The sequence below is a fragment of the Myotis lucifugus genome, unplaced genomic scaffold (assembly GCF_000147115.1).
Source record: "Myotis lucifugus unplaced genomic scaffold, Myoluc2.0 scaffold_61, whole genome shotgun sequence".
Classification (NCBI taxonomy): Eukaryota; Metazoa; Chordata; class Mammalia; order Chiroptera; family Vespertilionidae; genus Myotis; species Myotis lucifugus.
The window spans coordinates 1,221,237-1,240,049 of record NW_005871109.1 but is presented as its reverse complement, the minus strand read 5'-3'; the positions used below and the strand labels follow the sequence as shown (position 1 = coordinate 1,240,049).

Here is an 18,813-nt window from a genome sequence, read left to right as displayed (position 1 = left end):
TTGCAATTTAGAACAGAGAAGTCACAACTAGGTCAAAAAAGTAAAAACAGGTTAAATATATCACAATGCCTTACAGAAAAATGGGGCTTAGTAAACTTAAAAATGAGTGAGTAACCAAAGTTTATTAAATAATTTACACTAGATGCTGCTACATAGCAAGCCATATCATTAATAGTGGCTTAAAACGGCAGCTATAATTTTATTATTTTTTTCAATTTATTATTTCTCTTAGCCTGTGTTTATAATAGTTGCCTTCTTAACCTACTTCTTGCCCATAAAAGGTTGGAAGCCCCAGGGCAGCGATCAGCTTCTGTAAAGGGCTGTATGGTTCCTGTTGCAACTACTCAACTCTGCTGTTAATTGTAGCCTCCACCTTGCAATTACTCAATTAGACATTTACAATTACTCAACTAGCTATCCATAGACAATATGCAATTGAATAAGCATGAGTGTTCCAATACAACTTTATTTACACGAACAGGTAGATTTGGCCCCAAGGCTGTGGTTTGTTAATCTTTGATCCAGAGGCCTCTTTTCATTTTGTACTATCTATGTCCCTTCCAGTGTAAACTGATATGATTCCTTTTAAACTTGTGGGTTTCCCATATATCTATTTAAAACAATCTCCATTAGACCAAAGCCATACCCACAGATCTCTTTGAGACATGTCCATCTCTGTCTTGTATGAGGTTACTATGGATGGGATAACTCCCTTACATCTTAGATTCTTGTCTCTTAGATCCTTAGACTAGCCTCTTAGTTCCTGCCTCTTTAAACAGTAGGGCTTCTATAAGACATTTCTCTAAGATCTGGAATAAGCCTTTTGTTAGAACGTTTCTATGAGGTATGTTGAATTAACTCAAAAAGAGTCTGGAGGCTTTGGCTAGAAATAAACAGTAAAGACTTATTCAAGGGTTTTAGGGTTTACAAACCAGAAACACATAGCTAGGCAATACCCAGAATATTTTGAAGAAGAAAGAAAAGTTTAAAGATTTTATAGTAAAAAGTACATTCTTGAGAAAAATCTGTCCTGCATTCTTAGCCCTAGGATTGGTCCAGGATAGTTATTTGTCAGATGTTGGTTGATCTGGCTAATGGATGTCAGGTGGTCTGGATATGTGACTTTTTCAGGGGCTAATCAGAGAGTTGTCTGAAGGTCTGATTTATGTCCAGGTATTGACATACAGAAAGTTGATATATATAGAGGCATTGACACAGGACTGAAAAGTTCAAATTTTAAGTTCCCAGACTATTTAAAACAAGAATAGAATTGTTTTCTCATGCCTTAACCTACTTGGTTTTAGTAATTTTGAAGCTTGACTATAGCAATTCCATTTTATTTATTTATTTTTTAAAATTTGTTTTTATTGATTTCAGAAAGAGGAAGGGAGAGGGAGAGAGAGATAGAAGCATAATTGATGAGCAAGAATCATTGATTGGCTGCCTCCTGCTAGCCCCACACTGGGGATTGAGCCTGCAACCCGGGCATGTGTTCTGACTGGGAATTGAACCATAACCTCCTGGTTGATGCTCAGCCACTGAGTATACTGGCCAGGCAATCCATTTTATTTCTTCACTCTGTTTTCCTCAGGTACTACCTTAGATCTTTTTGAGGTATTAACCAAAAATCTTACATTTGCATCCTGGATTTGACCCATGCCCAGAAGCCATTCTGGGCTCTTTCCACCCTCTTTCTTTCTTTCTTTTTTTTTTTTTATATATATTTTATTGATTTTTTTCTTACAGAGAGGAAGGGAAAGGGATAGAGAGTTAGAAACATGGATGAGAGAGAACATCGATCAGCTGCCTCCTGCACACCCCCTACTGGGGATATGCCCGCAACCAAGGTACATGCCCTTGACCAGAATCAAACCTGGGACCCTTGAGTCCGCAGGCCAATGCTCTATCCACTGAGCCAAACCGGTTAGGGCTCCACCCTCTTTCTATGCTGTCATAAATGCACTTGCATGTTCTGGCTGATGCTCTCAAGAGTATCAACAATGCCCAAAAGAGAGGCAAACACCAGGTTCTTATTAATCTGTGCTCCAAAGTCATCATCTGATTTCTAATTGTGATGATGAAGCATGTTTATGTTGGTGAATTTGCAGTTACTGATAACCACAGAGCTGGGAAAGTTGTTGTGAACCTCACAGGCAGGTTAAACTAGTGTGGCGTAATCAGCCCCAGTTTTGATGTACAACTCTAAGATTTCTAAAAGGGCAGAACAATCTGCTTCCATCCCGTCATATTGGTTTCATTGTACTGACACCCTCAGTAGGCATCATGGACCATAAAGAAGCAAGATGAAGACACACAGGAGGGAAAAGCCTGGGATTCTTTTTCTAGTGGTGTAATGCAAATGTGCAAGTAAAATGCTTCAGTGGGGGGAAAAAAAAAGAATTCCTGGCTGGCATTTTATTTATTTTTAAAAATATGTTATTTATTGATTTGAGAGAGAGAGAGAAACTTCAGTTTGTTGTTCCACTTATTTATGCATTCATTGGTTGCTTCTTGCTGTGCCCTGACTGGAGATTGAACCTGCAAACTTGGCATATTGGGATGACGCTCCAACAAGCTGAGCTACCCAGCCAAGGCTGGCTGGTATTTTCATTTCCTCTAAATACCACTCAAACAAATAGTTCAGTTTTTAAATATCACCTTTGCCTTCTTTGAGGAAATCTTGGCTAGATAATCAAGTTAGGTGTAGTTTCTATTTTTCATGTTATCATAGGCAACAGTTTTGTTCTTCCATCTCCCAACAATATTTTTGTCCCTTTCCTTCAAGGCCTCAAACAGCAGGTTCATTTAAGCCCTTTAAGGCTTCCACTAAAATCCTTTTCTTGGTCCTTCCAGGTTTCACCATGGTCTCTTCAAGAGCCTTTTAGATTCTACCACTTGCTCCTAAAGGCAATGCATATTTTAGATTTTTATTATAGCAGCCCCACAATCCTAGTACTAAGATCTGTTCCTGTTATCTGTGCTGCATTGCGAAGCACCTCCAACTTAGTCTCCGATGATTTCTCTGGGTCAGGAATTCTAGAAGGGTTTGGCTTTGTGTTTCTGTCCCAGAGTATTTCCAGTGTTTGCAGTCATACAGGAATGAGCAGGTACACTGGAGGGGAGTGGTAAAGGAGAGAAAGGGTACAGAGAAACTATGGTGGCCCGGCATCTTTCTCTCTTCATGTAGTCTCAGAGCCTCTCCATGTGGTCTCTCCACTTGGACTAGTTTGGGCTTCCTCACATCATGGCAGCCTCTAGGGGAGTTGGACAGCACATGGCAACTGAAGGCTTCAAGGGTGAGTATTCCAGCAAGCAAGGCTTAGAAAGCTTCTTCACCTTTTCTTACTACTCTTGGAAATCACACTTTCATTTCCACTTCATTCTATTGGGTATAAGGTACCGTCACCTCTTGATGGGAAGATAGTCAAGGTGATATTATAGGTGAGCATGTAGGATGGGAGATAATATTACAGCTACCTTTGGAAATTAAAATCTGCAAATAGGAAACATCAAAGGAAGAACCTTGAGGTTTGCCCTGTGTGAGGCTTTCAAATCAGGAATCATCCTTGACCTCTGGGAGCTTATAGTCTAAAAGCAAAAAGAGACATAAAGACTTTTTAGTTAGGCTATTTTATTAATGTTAAATACAGTCTTATAGTTTATATTATTTAACTTGTTCAGATGTATACTGAGCAAGGCACTGAGCTTTATATCTTATATTGGGGCCTTACTACTTCTACATTAATGTCAATCATATCATTAATGGTGTCCATTTTACTCATTTACATTAATCTGAGTGTCAGCCAGATAAGTATAATTCAGACATGCATCATAAGAATCCTGGTTAATACTCTGTAGGGACTAGGATGTATGATATTACATGTAGAAGTTGTATAGATTATTCACTCTAGCTCTTGAAATGTAGCTATTTCATCACTGCTCAAAATGACATTTTTAAAAAGTGGTTCCATAGTCTCATTTTTTGGTTTATTTAGCTTAACTCTTTAGCTTAACTTCAATGAGCTTAATATTTTTTAATCTGAGGACAGTTTTGCCCCCTTCAGGGGACATTTGGCAATATGTGGAGATATTTTCAGTTATCACAACTCAGGGAGAGGTAGTGAGACCAGGGATGCTGCCAAGCATCTTAGAATGCATAGGACAGCCCCACCAAGAATTATCTGGCACAAAGTGTCTAGTCCTGGACTAGATGACCATTAAGATCTTGTTCTACTCTAAAGGATTGTGATTGATTAATTTTTGCTGGTTGTCATAATAAGGAATAAACAAATACTTAGACTATAGCACAATATAGTGCCAGGCATTTGCCCTTACGCCAAGGGTGATGGTGCAAAGTTGTGATTTTTTTTAATCTGCCATAAGTTTGATAAATAATAGTTTATGAACTTTACAAATTTATGGCCTTTCAAATTTTCTTTTCCCACCCCAATTTTTTATTGTAATTATTTTTTAACGGCTGAATCAGTGATTGGTTTTAGGGTAATTCTGTCACTTGAATGAATTGAAGACTAGGTGAGAATTGTCAGTGCAAAGAGGTTAGGAAGAAAAACTTTAATAAGCTGTATGTTGGAAAACCACATTAACCAAATATGTTTATTTATGTGATTCAAATATACTATACTGGCTGTGATAGTCAATATTGATTTAATTACAAATTTCTTGTATCTTTTTGTTGTTTTTTAGAAAATTGTATAATCTCTTATCTAAAAGCAGTATGTCTTCTTTTTTTCCAGCAAGTGCTGTATATCTTTAGGAACTATTTTTGTCCAAATACAGCCTTTTGAGGCTCACTAATTCTTTTCATGTTTAATGGAGGTTTTGTAATTGCTTTCTTGCATGAACTAGTTTTTCTTTACATAGTCCATGCTACCTCGTTTTATTTTTTTCAATATTCTCGATTCAGGATATCTTTCTAAATGTATTAAATGTGTCATCAGAATTGCTTAGCTAATTATGTTACTGTTTTAATTCCTCCTTACCCCCTCATTTCTAATGTTCTAATTTCTCCCCATTTCTAAAGTTCCTGATTTTGGGACTCTAAATTACATATAATGCTAATCCTTATTGTGGGACTATAAATTGAGGGATTTTTTTTTTTTGGTATTTCTTCACAAATTATTTTTCTATTTATCAGAGATTAGGAATTTTTGGTGTGTGTTTTGTTTGAAAAGTTCTTTCTTCCCTACTTATCATTGATAATTATTGTATAGATGTTACTGCTCGGGTTAATGTTATGATATCAATGACTTATAGTAAGCCATGATATTTAAAATGATAGGTTTAATGATTAGGGCCCTTTGCCCTTTTAAAAAGAAACAAATAAAACAGTATCTCACTTCCTTATTTCTATAAGGATGGATCTTGGGGATTTGGGAAGGTGAGTAAATATTTCAAAAAGTTTTCAGCATGAGTCATTGATTTCATAGCACAGCAAGATGATCAAGAATGGTATTTGTCAGTGTTAAAGAGAAAGTTATTTAAAGATCTATATATAGAAAGTTGACTAAATGGCAAACGAATATTTCTGTATAATGTAATATAGAATGTTATGAATTCATAGGAAATCTTAGTAAAATGTAGTTTAAGGAACAAAAAGCAAGGGAATTCTAATTGAATCCATTATTATTATATGTAGAAAACTTGACCTTTTAAAGCATTGAATTTCCTTTGAAAATTAATTTCATGTATCAACAGAACTTTAGGTAGTAGTAAATTCATTTGCTGCTGCTTAAAATTTGTTTTTTTACACTTTGGATTTATGAAATAATCTTCCAAGATACAGAAATATTCTTATTGCTTGCTGGTTGGTACACTTATTGAATTACGTATTGTGATTTTACTGTTAATGTCTCAATTTACAAACTGGTACCATGGGTGGTGATGAGATTTTTTTTTCTAATCTATGCAGAATATGAATCTGTCATTTTCTTATAATACAGGATGATGAAAACAATAACTCGTCTTCACAAAGCTATGATGTTTCTTGAGTATTTCACAAGTAATTCTTGGGTTTGGAATACTGACAACGTCAATATGTTAATGAATCAACTAAATCCTGAAGATAAAAAGGCAAGTATTTTCTGTTTTATATTAGAAAATAATTAGACAGCCATGAGCAACCTGAGAAATAATTGGATATTTTTCACAATCATTATGCAACAAGAAAGTCATTGATTTATTTATAGTCTCATTAAAAGCTTCAATCATAATTGTTGGTGATGAAATAAAATTGCTCTTCCTTAGAATTTATAAGGTATTTAGATGTGGCAGTATGATTTGGATTTACAGTATGATTGCAATGTTCATTCTTTTTTTTTTTCTTTTAATGTCAGGTTGAAAGAGAACTTTAGCTTCTTTATGCATTTCCCCCCCAAAACACTTAGTTTTCTTTGAATTTTAAGAAAAACCTTCCCTCAGAAATTGTTTTTCACATACTCTTTTACTTTTTATCATTCCAAACACATTTCTCCCTCTCTGTTAATTTGAAACTTTAACTCTTCATGTGTATTCTTTTTGAGGTTACCTTAGATATTTTAATGTGTATACCTAACAAAGTCTAAATTAAGCAATTTCTATAGCCTCTTCCTTAGTGGGTATATTCAGGACCTTACTAAAATGTTTTATCTGAGATCTTTCTTTTAGCTTCCTTTCTCTTCCACTTCTTTAAACATTTTTTTTAAATGCCTTATTTAACTCGGTATATCCAAAACAATATATAATTTGAACAAAAATTTAAAGATTACTTAAAATTTTTAAATTATATAAAGGATAGTTTACTTTGTATTTTTCATACTGAGCTTTCGAAAGCCAGTGTGCATTTTACACTTCACAGCAATTCGGGCTAGCCATATTTCACATGTCCATGAGGTGCATGTAGCTTCTTGTGGCTACCATATTGGATAGTGCAGATTTAGTCTATTCTGCTGGTTCGGCATGACAAGTTCTCACGTGTGCTATCTCTCTGCCCACTTCTGTGTGTGCTAGGTTTACTTCTTTTTCACCCTTGCTCTGAGGATACAGCTTTTTGGATTCTTACGTTTTTGCAGGAATATTCTATAAGACTCCTTAATTTATGGGGCCATAGGCTTTAGAGCCAGTCTTCTTCTCTTCAAAGCAGAAGGTCTAAGTCACTAGGGTCCTACAGATTGGCTCAAGTTGAAAGATTTATGGCTTCTGCTGATTCCATACTCCCCGCCCCCCTTGCCTTCCCACCTTACACTATACATTCCAATGCACAACGTATAATGCTGATGGATTATTAGAAAATGAGCACTCAGGTGAAGAAATAGAAATTACCCCCAGAAGATTCCCCTTATAATCTCTCCCAATCACTACCTCCTCTCTCCTAATCTATTGTGAATTTTTACACTGTTAGTGTTACACATTTTTAACTTTACACAAATTATGTATTTTTTCATTCTTTTGTTGATAGACATTTGAGTTATTTTCAGTTTTTGGTTATTGGGAGTAATGCTTCTATGAGCCACGTGCACACAATTGTGTAGGATATATAGCTGAATCAAAGGGTATTCATATGTTCAATTTAGTAGATAATGCCAGTTTTCCAAAGTGGTTGTATTAATTTACCTCCCAAGTGACAGTTATGAGAATTCCTATTAATCCACATCTTCTCCAACATTTGGCATTTACAATTTTAATTTTAGCCACTTTGGTGGTGTGTAGTGTTATCTCAGTGCATTTCATATTACATAAAAAGCTTATGTACACATGCCAAAAATGTCAATAATCCTATTGAAAAATGGGCTAGAGAGAAGAACAGTTTATAGAAAAAATAATTCTTAAATTTTTTTTAGCCATATGAAAAGATAAACGCATTCATAAAAATGAAAATACAAATTAAAACTAGACTGAGATATTTACTCCTTAGCAGATTTGCAAAAAATGCAAACTATCAACATACTCTGGTGAAGCCTTGGGCAAATGGGCATTTTCCTACATTGCTGTTAGAAATGTATATCTTTTTCCATCCTTTTATTTTCAACTTTTCTGTATTCTTATCTCTCAGTTATTTCTCTTATAAATAGCAGATGAATTTTTTTTAGTCTGACAATTTTTTACCTTTAATTGGAAGATTTAATCCATAATGTAATTTCTGGTAATTTTGAATTTAAATCTGACTCAGTGCTTACAATTTGTCCCACCTGTTTTAAGTTTTTTTGCTTTCTTTGAGGTTATTTTTATAGTTGTGTATTTTCCCACTTGTATTAGTAACATACAAATATATTAATTTTTATGCTGTTTTCGTAGGTTACTCTAGAGATTACAGCATCTTTCCCTAATTTATCAATGTCTAATATAATATTGATAATTCCAGCTTTTCTTGGAAAATGCGAGGACTAACACCTATCTGCTATTGCTTTTACATATATTAATTGTGTATGTGTTATATGCCTCATAACCATTATTATTATTGTAGTCTATGCAATAAGTATTCATTATTCTCATTGCAGTCTATGCAATAAGTATTCATGTATAGATTTATCAACGTAATTGTTTTTTTCTTTCTTTTTTCATCTCAGATGTCAATCTGGAATCATTTTCATTATGCCTAAAGAGTGCCTTTCAGTATAATTTTTCTAGTGTGGGTTGTCCAAGGATGTCAGATTGTCTCAGTTTTTATTCTTCTGGGAAGATATTTACTTTTCAAAGATATTTGTGCTGGTGTAGAATTCTGTGTCAGCAGTTTTCTTTGAGCACTTGGAAAACATCTCATAGTGTTGGCTTCCCATTTTCTTTTGAGAAATCAACTGTCTTTCTCTTTTACTTTCAACAGTTTTACTCTGACATGCTTAGATGTGTGTATGTGCATATAGTATATTGTGAGTTTTGAACCTGTGCCTTGATGTCTGATTATTTTTTTGAAAATTTCCAGCCAGTCTTTGGTTCCATCCTTTTTCACTCTTCTGTGGGAATCTAATTACACTTTTGTAACAATTTATTTATGGTAGCTTTTTGGGGCGGGAGGCGGGTGTTCAAATAAGTGATGGTATATAGTGAATAGTCTGTTTATCCAAATGTATGGAGCACTGAGTAGTGCATGGCCCTCTCATTTTGTTATGAAATACCATTTTTATAAGGCTATTTATTCTAGATTTGCCTACCCTTTTCATCAAGATGGCCAAATTACTGTTGTTTAAACTCCTAAACCAGCTCTCATAACATTCTTTTTCCTGATGTCAGTAATATTCTCTAAGAAAATTAATCTATATGGTATGCAGGATATTCAAGAAGAGAGACGCTGTAGATACAAACTGGAAATAAACAAATATATGTATAAATATATGTGAGGAATACATAAATCTATTTGGATAATGGGATTTTGTCTTTTTTGGGGCGGGGGGATGTTGCAGGCATCTCTTCACACTTGATACACTCTTTAAATGCTAGCCTGAGTTTTCAGATTATCGTCTCAAATGTTTCTGTGTTTTAGGGAAGGTATGGAATAGGAATAGGAACTTTTTGTGAATAGCAGTAAGATTTTAAAAGTTAATACTGTAAGCATTTTGTAATCATGTCATTTGGAATTAGCCTTTAGAAAAACTATGAATTTTTGACTAGTTGTGAAAAAAATTAAGAAAGTAACCAGTAATTTTTTTGTTTATGTAGACCTTTAATATTGATGTAAGGCAGTTACATTGGGCAGAGTACATAGAGAATTACTGCATGGGCACTAAGAAATATGTTTTGAATGAAGAAATGTCTGGCCTCCCTGCAGCTAGAAAACATCTGAACAAGTAAGTTTTACATGGGTTTGATTTCCTTTTGTCTTCTTTATTACAGTGGTGTTTTGTTTTTTTACAGTGGTGGTTTTTTTTGTTTTTTTTTGTTTTTTTATAAGCTGGTATATTGAATGGAAGATATTGCTAATAATCTATCGTATTTAGGAAAAGTTCTTACCTTTGGACTGGAACTTTGGTAGTATTGATTTAGCCTAATATTGTTGAAACTTGATATCTTCATCTGTTTACTCTTCCTATGTGTAAGTGTAATTTAGTTTTTTGTTGTTGTTGTTTAATATATTTTTATTGATTTCAGAGAGAAAGGTAGAGAGAGAGATAGAAACATCAAAGATGAGAGAGAATCATTGATTGGCTGCCTCCTGCATGCCCCCCACTGGGGATTAAACCCGCAACCTGGGCATGTGCCCTTGGCTGGAAGTGAACCCAGGACCTTTGAGTCCACAGGCTGATACTCTATCCACTGAGCAAAACCGCCTAAGGCTGGTGTAATTTAGTTTTAAAAATCGCTATTATCATTCATTATATTGCTATTGAAGAAGTAAATATATTAGGAGAAAATAAAAATATATTTTAAACTGGAGGTAATTTATTTATTTTATGTTTTTTTTCACCCTACTCTATCTTTGGAAGAGGAAAATAGATATACTAATACATCATTTAACATGGAATTTTTGTTTGTTTATAAAAGAGGTATAATTATTCCCCTTAGTCTTTTATAAAGTAACTAGAGGCCCAGTGCATGACATTTCGTGCACTGAGTGGGGGGTGGGGATCCCTCAGTCCGGCCAGCACCCTCTTGCAGTCTGGGACCCCTTGGGGGATATCCGACTGCCTCGGAGGTGGGCTGCGCTCACCTGCCGTGAGCCCAGCTTCTGGCTGAGCGACGCTCCCCCTGTGGGAGTGCACTGACCACCAGCGGGCAGCTCCTACGTTGAGCGTCTGCCTCCTGGTGGTCAATGAATGTCATAGCAACCAGTCATTCTGCTGTTCAGTCAATTTGCATATTAGCCTTTTATTATAAGATTGTTTAAAAAACTGCCCTAACCGGTTTGGCTCAGTGGATAGAGCGTCGGCCTGCGGACTCAAGGGTCCCAGGTTCGATTCCAGTCAAGGGCATGTACCTTGGTTGCGGGCACATACCCAGTAGGGAGTGTGCAGGAGGCAGCTGAATCGATGTTTCTCTCTCATCGATGTTTCTAACTCTCTATCCCTCTCCCTTCCTCTCTGTAAAAAATCAATAAAATATATTTAAAAAAAATAAAAAAATAAAACCATACACACAGAAAATAGAAGAGGAAAAATCACTGTTAATCCATCATTCAGAAATTCAGTTAAAAGTTTAATAGCGGTCTATTTTATTAGTAGTTTAGTGAATACTATTTTTTTAAAAATAAATCTTTATTGTTCAGATTATTACAGTTGTTCCTCTTCTTTCCTCCCATAGCTCCCTTCCACCCGCTTCCCACCCCACCCCATGCCCTTACCTCCCCACTGTCCTCGTACATAGGTGTACGATTTTTGTCTAGTCTCTTCCCTCACCTCCCACACCCCCTCCCCACTGAGAATTGTGAGTCCACTCCCTTTCTATGCCCCTGATTCTATCCATTCACCAGTTTATTCTGTTCATCAGATTTTTTATTCACTTGATTTTTAGATTCACTTGTTGATAGATATGTATTTGTTGTCACTTTGTTGTTCATAATTTTTATCTTTACCTTTTTCTTCTTCTTCCCCTTCTTAAAGAATATCCTTTAGCATTTCATATAATACTCGTTTGGTGGTGATGAACTCCTTTAGCTTTTGCTTATCTGTGAAGCTCTTTATCTGACCTTCAATTCTAAATGATAGCTTTGCTGGGTAGAGTAATCTTGGTTGTAGGTTCTTGCTATTCATCACTTTGAATATTTCTTGCCACTCCCTTCTGGCCTGCATGGTTTCTGTTGAGAAATCAGCTGACAGTTGTATGGGTACTCCCTTGTAGGTAACTAACTGTTTTTCTCTTGCTGCTTTTAATATTCTCTCTTTGTCTTTTGCCCTTGGCATTTTAATTATGATATGTCTTGGTGTGGCCCTCTTTGGATTCCTCTTGTTTGGAGTTCTTTGTGCTTCCTGGACTTGTAAGTCTATTTCTTTCACCAGGTAGGGGAAGTTTTCTGTCATTATTTCTTCAAATAGGTTTTCAATATCTTGCTCTCTCTCTTCTTCTGGCACCCCCATAATTCGGATGTTGGTACACTTGAAGTAGTTCCAGAGGCTCCTTATACTATCTTCATATTTTTGGATTCTTTTTTCTTTTTGTTTTTCCGGTTGGGTGTTTTTTGCTTCTTCGTATTTCAAATCTTTGACTTGATTTTTGGGATCCTCTCATCTGCTGTTGGACCTCTGTATATTATTATTTATTTCAGTCAGTGTATGCTTAATTTCTGATTGGTCCTTTTTCATATCCTTGAGGGTCTCATTAAATTTCTCGGAGGTTTCTAGAAGATTCTTGAGTAACCTTATAACCGTGGTTTTGAACTCTATATCCAGTATTTTACCTTCCTCCATTTCTCTTGTTTGTGACATGTTTGTCTCCGCATTTTGGCTGCTTTCCTGTGTTGATAGAGTGGCTTTGTGTGCTAGGTGCCCTATAGGGCCCAGTGGCTCAGCCTCCCTAATTACCTGAGGTTGACACTGTTGGTGCACCCCTTTGTGGGCTATGTGCACAGTCTTGTTGTAGTTAAGTCTTGATTGCTGTAGGTATCACTGGGAGGAATTGACTACCAGACCAATTTGCTTTGAGGACCAGCTGTGTCTACAATGGGAGAACTGCTGTGCTGGAGACACCCTTATGGAGTTGCTTCCATGGGGTTTTGGTGCTCACTGAATCTGCCCCTTGAGTGTGTCTCTTATGGATGTGAAGAGTTGTACTCTGGTATGGTCTCACTTTGACCACTGGGTACACTGGCTCTTGGATCTCCAAGGAGGTGCAAAGTCAACCACTGCCTGAGGCCACCCAGCAGGAGCTACAGAGAGATCTGCAGATTCCTTCTCTTTGTTTGGGGTTTGGAAGTGCCTAGATGAGGCCCAGCTGTGAAGCAATGCAGGCTGCTGTCTAAGCCTTCTTTTGGAAGCTTTGATGCTTTTTGACACAGCTGCAGTTTGTTAAGTTTTAGATTGCAAATGAACAGGCCATTCATATGCAAAAGCCTCTGCTCACAGCTTGGGTGGGGTTGTAAATTGGGTGGGGTGGGGTCTCAGGGAATCATCAGGATGGAGCAAACTGCAATGGCTGCCAGTCTGCTGTGCCTCGGAGAGGTCCTGGGGTCTCTGTGTCTTGTGGCCCAGTGCAGGAACAATGATTACTACAAGCTCCTCTGTGAGAAAGCCGCCCTTGCATTCTGGCCCGATGCCAGACAGTCCAGTTTCTCCCCGTATGAGTCTGGGTCCCCAGAGTCTTGCCTGGAACTGGAGTTCAGAGCAATTGGGAGCTTGTATCTCCCTCCCGATTGAAAAAGACAACAGCATACCCAGTTGCCAGCCCATTTCCTCACGTGCCTCCATACCTCTGCATCTCCTACCAGCTTCAATGCGCTTTTCTCTTTCCTTCTAGTTGTAGAATTTCCACTCAGCCAGCCTTCCCGGGGTTCTGGATGATATCCGTTTTGTCTTTTAGTTGTAGTTTTGATGTGGTTGTGCAAGGCAGCAAGTACAGGTGTGTACCTATGCCGCCATCTTGGTTCCTCCTCTTCCCGTGAATAACATTTAAAAAAAAATTATTTTAGAGAGAGAATGGAAGAGGAGAGAGAGAGAGAGAGAAAAACATCAGTTTGTTATTTCACTTATTTATGCATTCATTGGTTGATTCTTGTGTGTACCCTGACCGGGGATAGAACCTGCAACCTTGCTAAAACAGGATGACACTCTTATCAACTGAGCTACCTGGCCAGGGCCTAATTAGTATAATTTTTATAACAGTTTTCAAGATTTTCACATTATTCTTCTTGTGCTTCCAACTCTATGAGGCTTTGTAGGGCAGTTAGTTGTATAGATAAGGACCTGAGGTTTAGGGAAATTGAGTTTGCCTAGGTCATCTTGTATTAAGTGGCAAAACAAACCATGACCTTTTGACATGTAATTCAAAGCTCTTGTCTACACCAATTGTTCATACATTGTAGTCCTATTTTACCCTGCCTGTTGAAGTTAATGGACTGTATGTAACATTACTGCATACCTAAAGGTTTGCATTCCTTTCTAACACCATTAAAAAGCATGTGAAGTGTTTTGAAACAAGAGTAAGATAATGTACCTGTTTCTTTGAGAATGGCAAGTCCTATCTAGAGCTAGTACCATGTTTCATTCATGAATGAGTTCTTGGTCTTTGGTCATGTGACTATCAGCTATAATGGAAGGAGTAAATTCAGTTTCCTGACAACTTGTAAGCAGCTAAAGATGTCACAAAAATGTTTATTTTGTTTGTAGGGTGATGTATGTAATGTACAAACCTTTTCAGTTTAAAGGAAAAAGTGCCAAACACATAAGGGACATGTCTGTTTTACCTCCAGTGTACTTGCTGCCTAGCACAGTACTGGACACACAAAAGGATGCTCAATACCTGCTGAATGAATAACTTTGCATCCCAAGTATACTGTTATAAAAAAAAGCTTTGTGTTATTCGTTGTTAATAGAGGTAATACATTGTTTGATAGATTACGGTCAGGTGACTTTTGCTAACTTTCTAACTTAAGGACTTTTAATTAGTTTTTAAATAAATTTCAAATTAATATGGATTGAGTTTTATGTTAAAAACTGAGTATTGACTATGTGCCATCCAGCAATATTTTATTCTAGAAAATATGATCTAATAGGTCTCTTGATTTGCTTTCAGGTTGAGGAACATACGTTACGGTTTCAATACCATCCTTGTGATCCTGATCTGGCGCATTTTTATTGCAAGATCACAAATGGCAAGAAACATCTGGTACTTTGTGGTTAGTCTGTGTTACAAGTTTCTGTCATACTTCCGAGCATCCAGCACTATGAGATACTGAAGACAAGAATTTAGCATTAGAACATCTATGCATATGTGGTGGTCTAAATGCACAAATGTAAAATGTACTTAAGTCATCTCACCTTTTGTCAAGATATTAAATCATCTTAGATCGGAGTGTGGAGTAAATTATGGTACATTTTATGTAACATTTTAATGTTTATGCTCATAAAAATCTAGTGAACACACTGTGGTATGCTAGCTCAAATCTGCAATAGCCACCAAAACCATGACGTAATATTTTGATCCCTTGGGAAAAGGGGTGGGGTGAGGGTAGGAGTGGGGATATGGGAACACTGACCAGTATAACTGTGCAATTCTGGAACATATTAATTAAAATATGCCTTAACATACAGTGAATTCTAATTTTTAATATCTAGTGCAATGGAAAGCATTTATTTGGAAAGGAATATTAGCTAAGTTGGTAGATATTTGATTCTTCAGTGTTTGATTTTTTCATCAGTTGAAATTTTGTTAAAATTATAGCCAACTTATTTTCACATTATCTTGTAAGTTATTGAGTGGTCTCAGACATGAAAGACATGTTCTCATTTTTCTTTCTCTGATTAGAGGTCTGATGCATATCATTTTCCTATAAGCAATCAGTTGCTTTCATAATCAGAAGGCTATATATTCTAAAGATCCCACTGGATCTAAATGGGTTTGAAAATCCATATCAATATGCTATGTGTTTTTTTTGAAGGGAAATTCAAATGAATTAAATAAGACTGTTAGCATCAAAAAATAAGAATACATTTTTCTTGTCCACATAATGACCAAATAGAAATCAATCCTGTGAGATGTTCATGCTTTGAAGCTGGAGGATTTCTTAAGACTTTGGCAAATGGGGGCTGGTGGGGTTGGGGAGGATTCACCATACTTGTGCTCTCCTCCCTTTATAAATGTTTTTAATGAGACTTTAAAAAGGCTTATGCTGTCTTTCCAATGAAAACTGAAAGTGCATTATTATGGAAAAATGTTTTTGCAGGTAGATATAACATTAAAAAAATATTCTTACATGTGTGTAAACACTAACTTTTGACCTTGAGAACTGAATTCCCACAAGAAAAATAAAATAATGCATAAAATAATGTGTATTAAATTAAATAAAGGACTTTATTTACTTACCACATAAAATAGCAAACTGTTGAATGAGTTTGAAGATACCATTTATTTTTTCTGCATGTGGTTTTAGCTTTAGAAAGAAATGCACTATAGAAACAAGTAATAGCAAGAAAATTAATGTATATTTTAATGATATATTATAATTCCCTTTAAACCTTAATAGTAGTTAACTCTCCTTACTGTTTTATATTTTGTTGAGCAAATTGACCAGCATAACATGTTTTAATTTTAGCTGATCAAGTTGTACTATATTTAAATCATCAACAGTATATCTTGAATATGTTTATTGAGGTCAGTTCATAATACAAAAACTTACATAGAACTTTACATCTTAATTTTCTTTGTCAGTTTAAATGCAATGTATAAGAACTTTATTTTGTTATTGTGAAAAAATGAAATGTAAAGGAAATCCCCTTCTTCCATGCAGGTGTGTAATCTTGAAAAGGAAAAATGCTTCCATGTTGAAGCCACATTTTCTGTAGTAAAACTTTAAAACATTATTTTAAAAGAAATATGAATGTAAATATGCATATGTATATATATATTCTTTGGGATGACACTGAAGTCTCTGGTCTAGGACCATACCTTGTATAAGGTGTGAGAGACCATGACAGTGTCTAAAGATGGAGTGAAAGACAATGCCTTTGATTTAAAGTGGCCCACATAATCAACTATAGGTGCTCTGTACATTGAGAGCTCCATCTCTTCAAGTGTGTTTCCCTAGTGTGTTGAGAACATGCTCACATTTGTATGATTTTTACACTTTTGCCAAATATACTGAGAATCAGATGAATTGTCTTTGTATCTTGAAAAAGATTCAGGTACAATTTCAGCAGGCATGTGAAATACATATGGGCTGTATGCCTTTTGAACTATGTCATTGTTTTTATAATCTAACTTAAAGAAATGCTATCTGGGAGGGTGCTGAGGCCACTGCATTAATTTTGTGTGTTCATTTAACAGAATTTGTTGTCAAAAGAAAGCTAATGAATAAATTAACATGTCATTTTGGAACTTAAAGTTCTAAAATTAGTATAAAGGGCACATGGATTGTTGATCCCCACTAACTAGACTTCAAGCTTAACTCGAACTTAAAAATTTTGGGAATCATTTATATTTGTCATTTGCTAGAAATGGTTTTTAGTTCTGTTTGATTATATTTTCTATACAAACTTAGTTTTTAACAGGATAGCCTAATAAATTAAATAAATTTAATATTTCATTTAACTCGGTAAAGCTGTATTGCAAAACATTTATTTTTCTTTCCCTATTCATTCTTGAGTCTATAATTGTATCATATGCATTTGTCATTTGTGACTATATTTAGATTTGACTTGGCAACATTAATATGTCCTAAAACTCAACACAGAGAAGCATGGCAATATGTTCTTTGACTTAAGGATGGTATAAAATAAACATTCTTTGAATCTTTGTAATAAAGCATGGAAGCAGGGAGGAAAAATCTTATTTCTCCCCTTTTTTTGTGTTTGTGTGTAGGAGCTGGTTCAGGGTTTTTTGCTTTTTGTTTTAAATGTAAATTGATACTCTTCTATACAAAGTAAATAGAAGCATTATTGGTGCCTTTGTTTATAAACCAGAAAGTAATAAATGAATCCCTATATTTCCATTATAGTATTTATTGTATTTTTACAATAATTATCTTGGAAATTACCAGTGAGATACTGTGGTTAGGCTTACAGGAAACATCCTCACTTATACTTCTTTCTTATCTCTTTTCGGGTGTACTCATCACTTCTTATATCCTAATTTTACTTATGCCCACGTTTCTTAGCATTTTAGGGAAGCAGATAGTCGGGATGAATACATTTTGTTAAAGTATTATTTTTATGTATTTGCTGAAATGAAATGGTCCTTTTCTTTTCTAAAAGCAGTATGAGAAGATTACCAGGGTGTTGTTAGGTTCCAGCTACTCTCCTCCACGTTGAATATTAATTTAATAGAGACTGTGTAAAAGAAAGCATCAGGCTGGGGGGCAGGTGAGTGCAGATGGCCAAGCTTGCTCTTTGAGGCTGACTCCAAGCCCTGGCTTAAAACCATTAGCACTGACTTGCTCTTTTTTGAGAAAAACTCTCTTTTTGCATGAGAAACTAGAGAAAGGAATGTGTGCTGCATAACTTGATATAGAAATGAGTTAATTAATTAGTCTCTGGTAAAAGAAATATGAAATATTTTCTTACTGAATTAATATTTTTATCTCTAAGCATTTTCTAGTTTTAGGATGAATTTGTCTTTTTTTAAAATACATCTCTGCTACCCTTAAGATTCCTAAACAAATCACCTTTGTCAATTGAGCATAGTTGTGCAAAATTGTTAAATACTTCCTTTGTTTTTTCTTAATTAAAGAAAAATTTGAGTAACATTAATTAAGTTTGATGTGCTCCTTTGCAAATTGATGGTTCTCAAATACATTTATATGGAAAGACAAAGTGTTAAGTATGAGTTTAGTATGTTTACTATATGCTCGAACTCAAATGGATAAGGCTATAAATGTCTCCCTATTTTTTGGCCACAGATCACAGACAATACCTGTAATCTTATACAAGAGAAGAGAAGGGTGGAGATTACCCCCTTCCCTGCCCTCACCTGCTTTTTTGGTTTCAATTTTGAACAAACACCTGAACCTAAATAGATAGATGAATGAAAACTAGAGGCCCGGTGCATGAAATTCATGCATGGGTGCAGTCCCTAGGCCTGGCCAGTGATAGAAGCGCTTCTGGTATGGAAGGGCAGGTCCCAGCTGACCTCTGGGCCCTGGGCAGCACCTGGGCCCCTGGGCCTCTGCGCGCCCCCTCCGCCTGAGTCATGGCGCCTGAGTCCCCACACGGAGATGTGTTGAGTGCAGCCGGACACTGTGGG

The 18,813-nt window shown here is 36.0% G+C and overlaps 1 protein-coding gene and 1 pseudogene across 5 annotated transcripts in view; both read left to right on the top strand.

The window, feature by feature from the left end:
* FAR1 (fatty acyl-CoA reductase 1) overlaps window positions 1–18,190 on the top strand; it is a 67,020-nt gene extending 48,830 nt beyond the window's left edge. For 3 of the 5 annotated variants that reach the window (XM_023754512.1, XM_006089583.3, XM_023754513.1), the window contains exons 10-12: window positions 5,961–6,090; window positions 9,649–9,776; window positions 14,650–18,190. In XM_023754512.1, the coding sequence (XP_023610280.1) occupies window positions 5,961–6,090; window positions 9,649–9,776; window positions 14,650–14,812 (421 nt within the window). In that variant the 3' untranslated portion in view covers window positions 14,813–18,190. Of the gene's footprint in view, window positions 1–3,187; window positions 3,297–5,960; window positions 6,091–9,648; window positions 9,777–14,649 lie in introns of those variants that run through there. The other 2 variants (XR_002829496.1, XM_006089581.3) reach the window with 2 other exon arrangements.
* On the top strand, window positions 1,768–3,177 carry LOC106697308 (annotated as a pseudogene).
* Window positions 18,191–18,813: the final 623 nt, after the last annotated feature.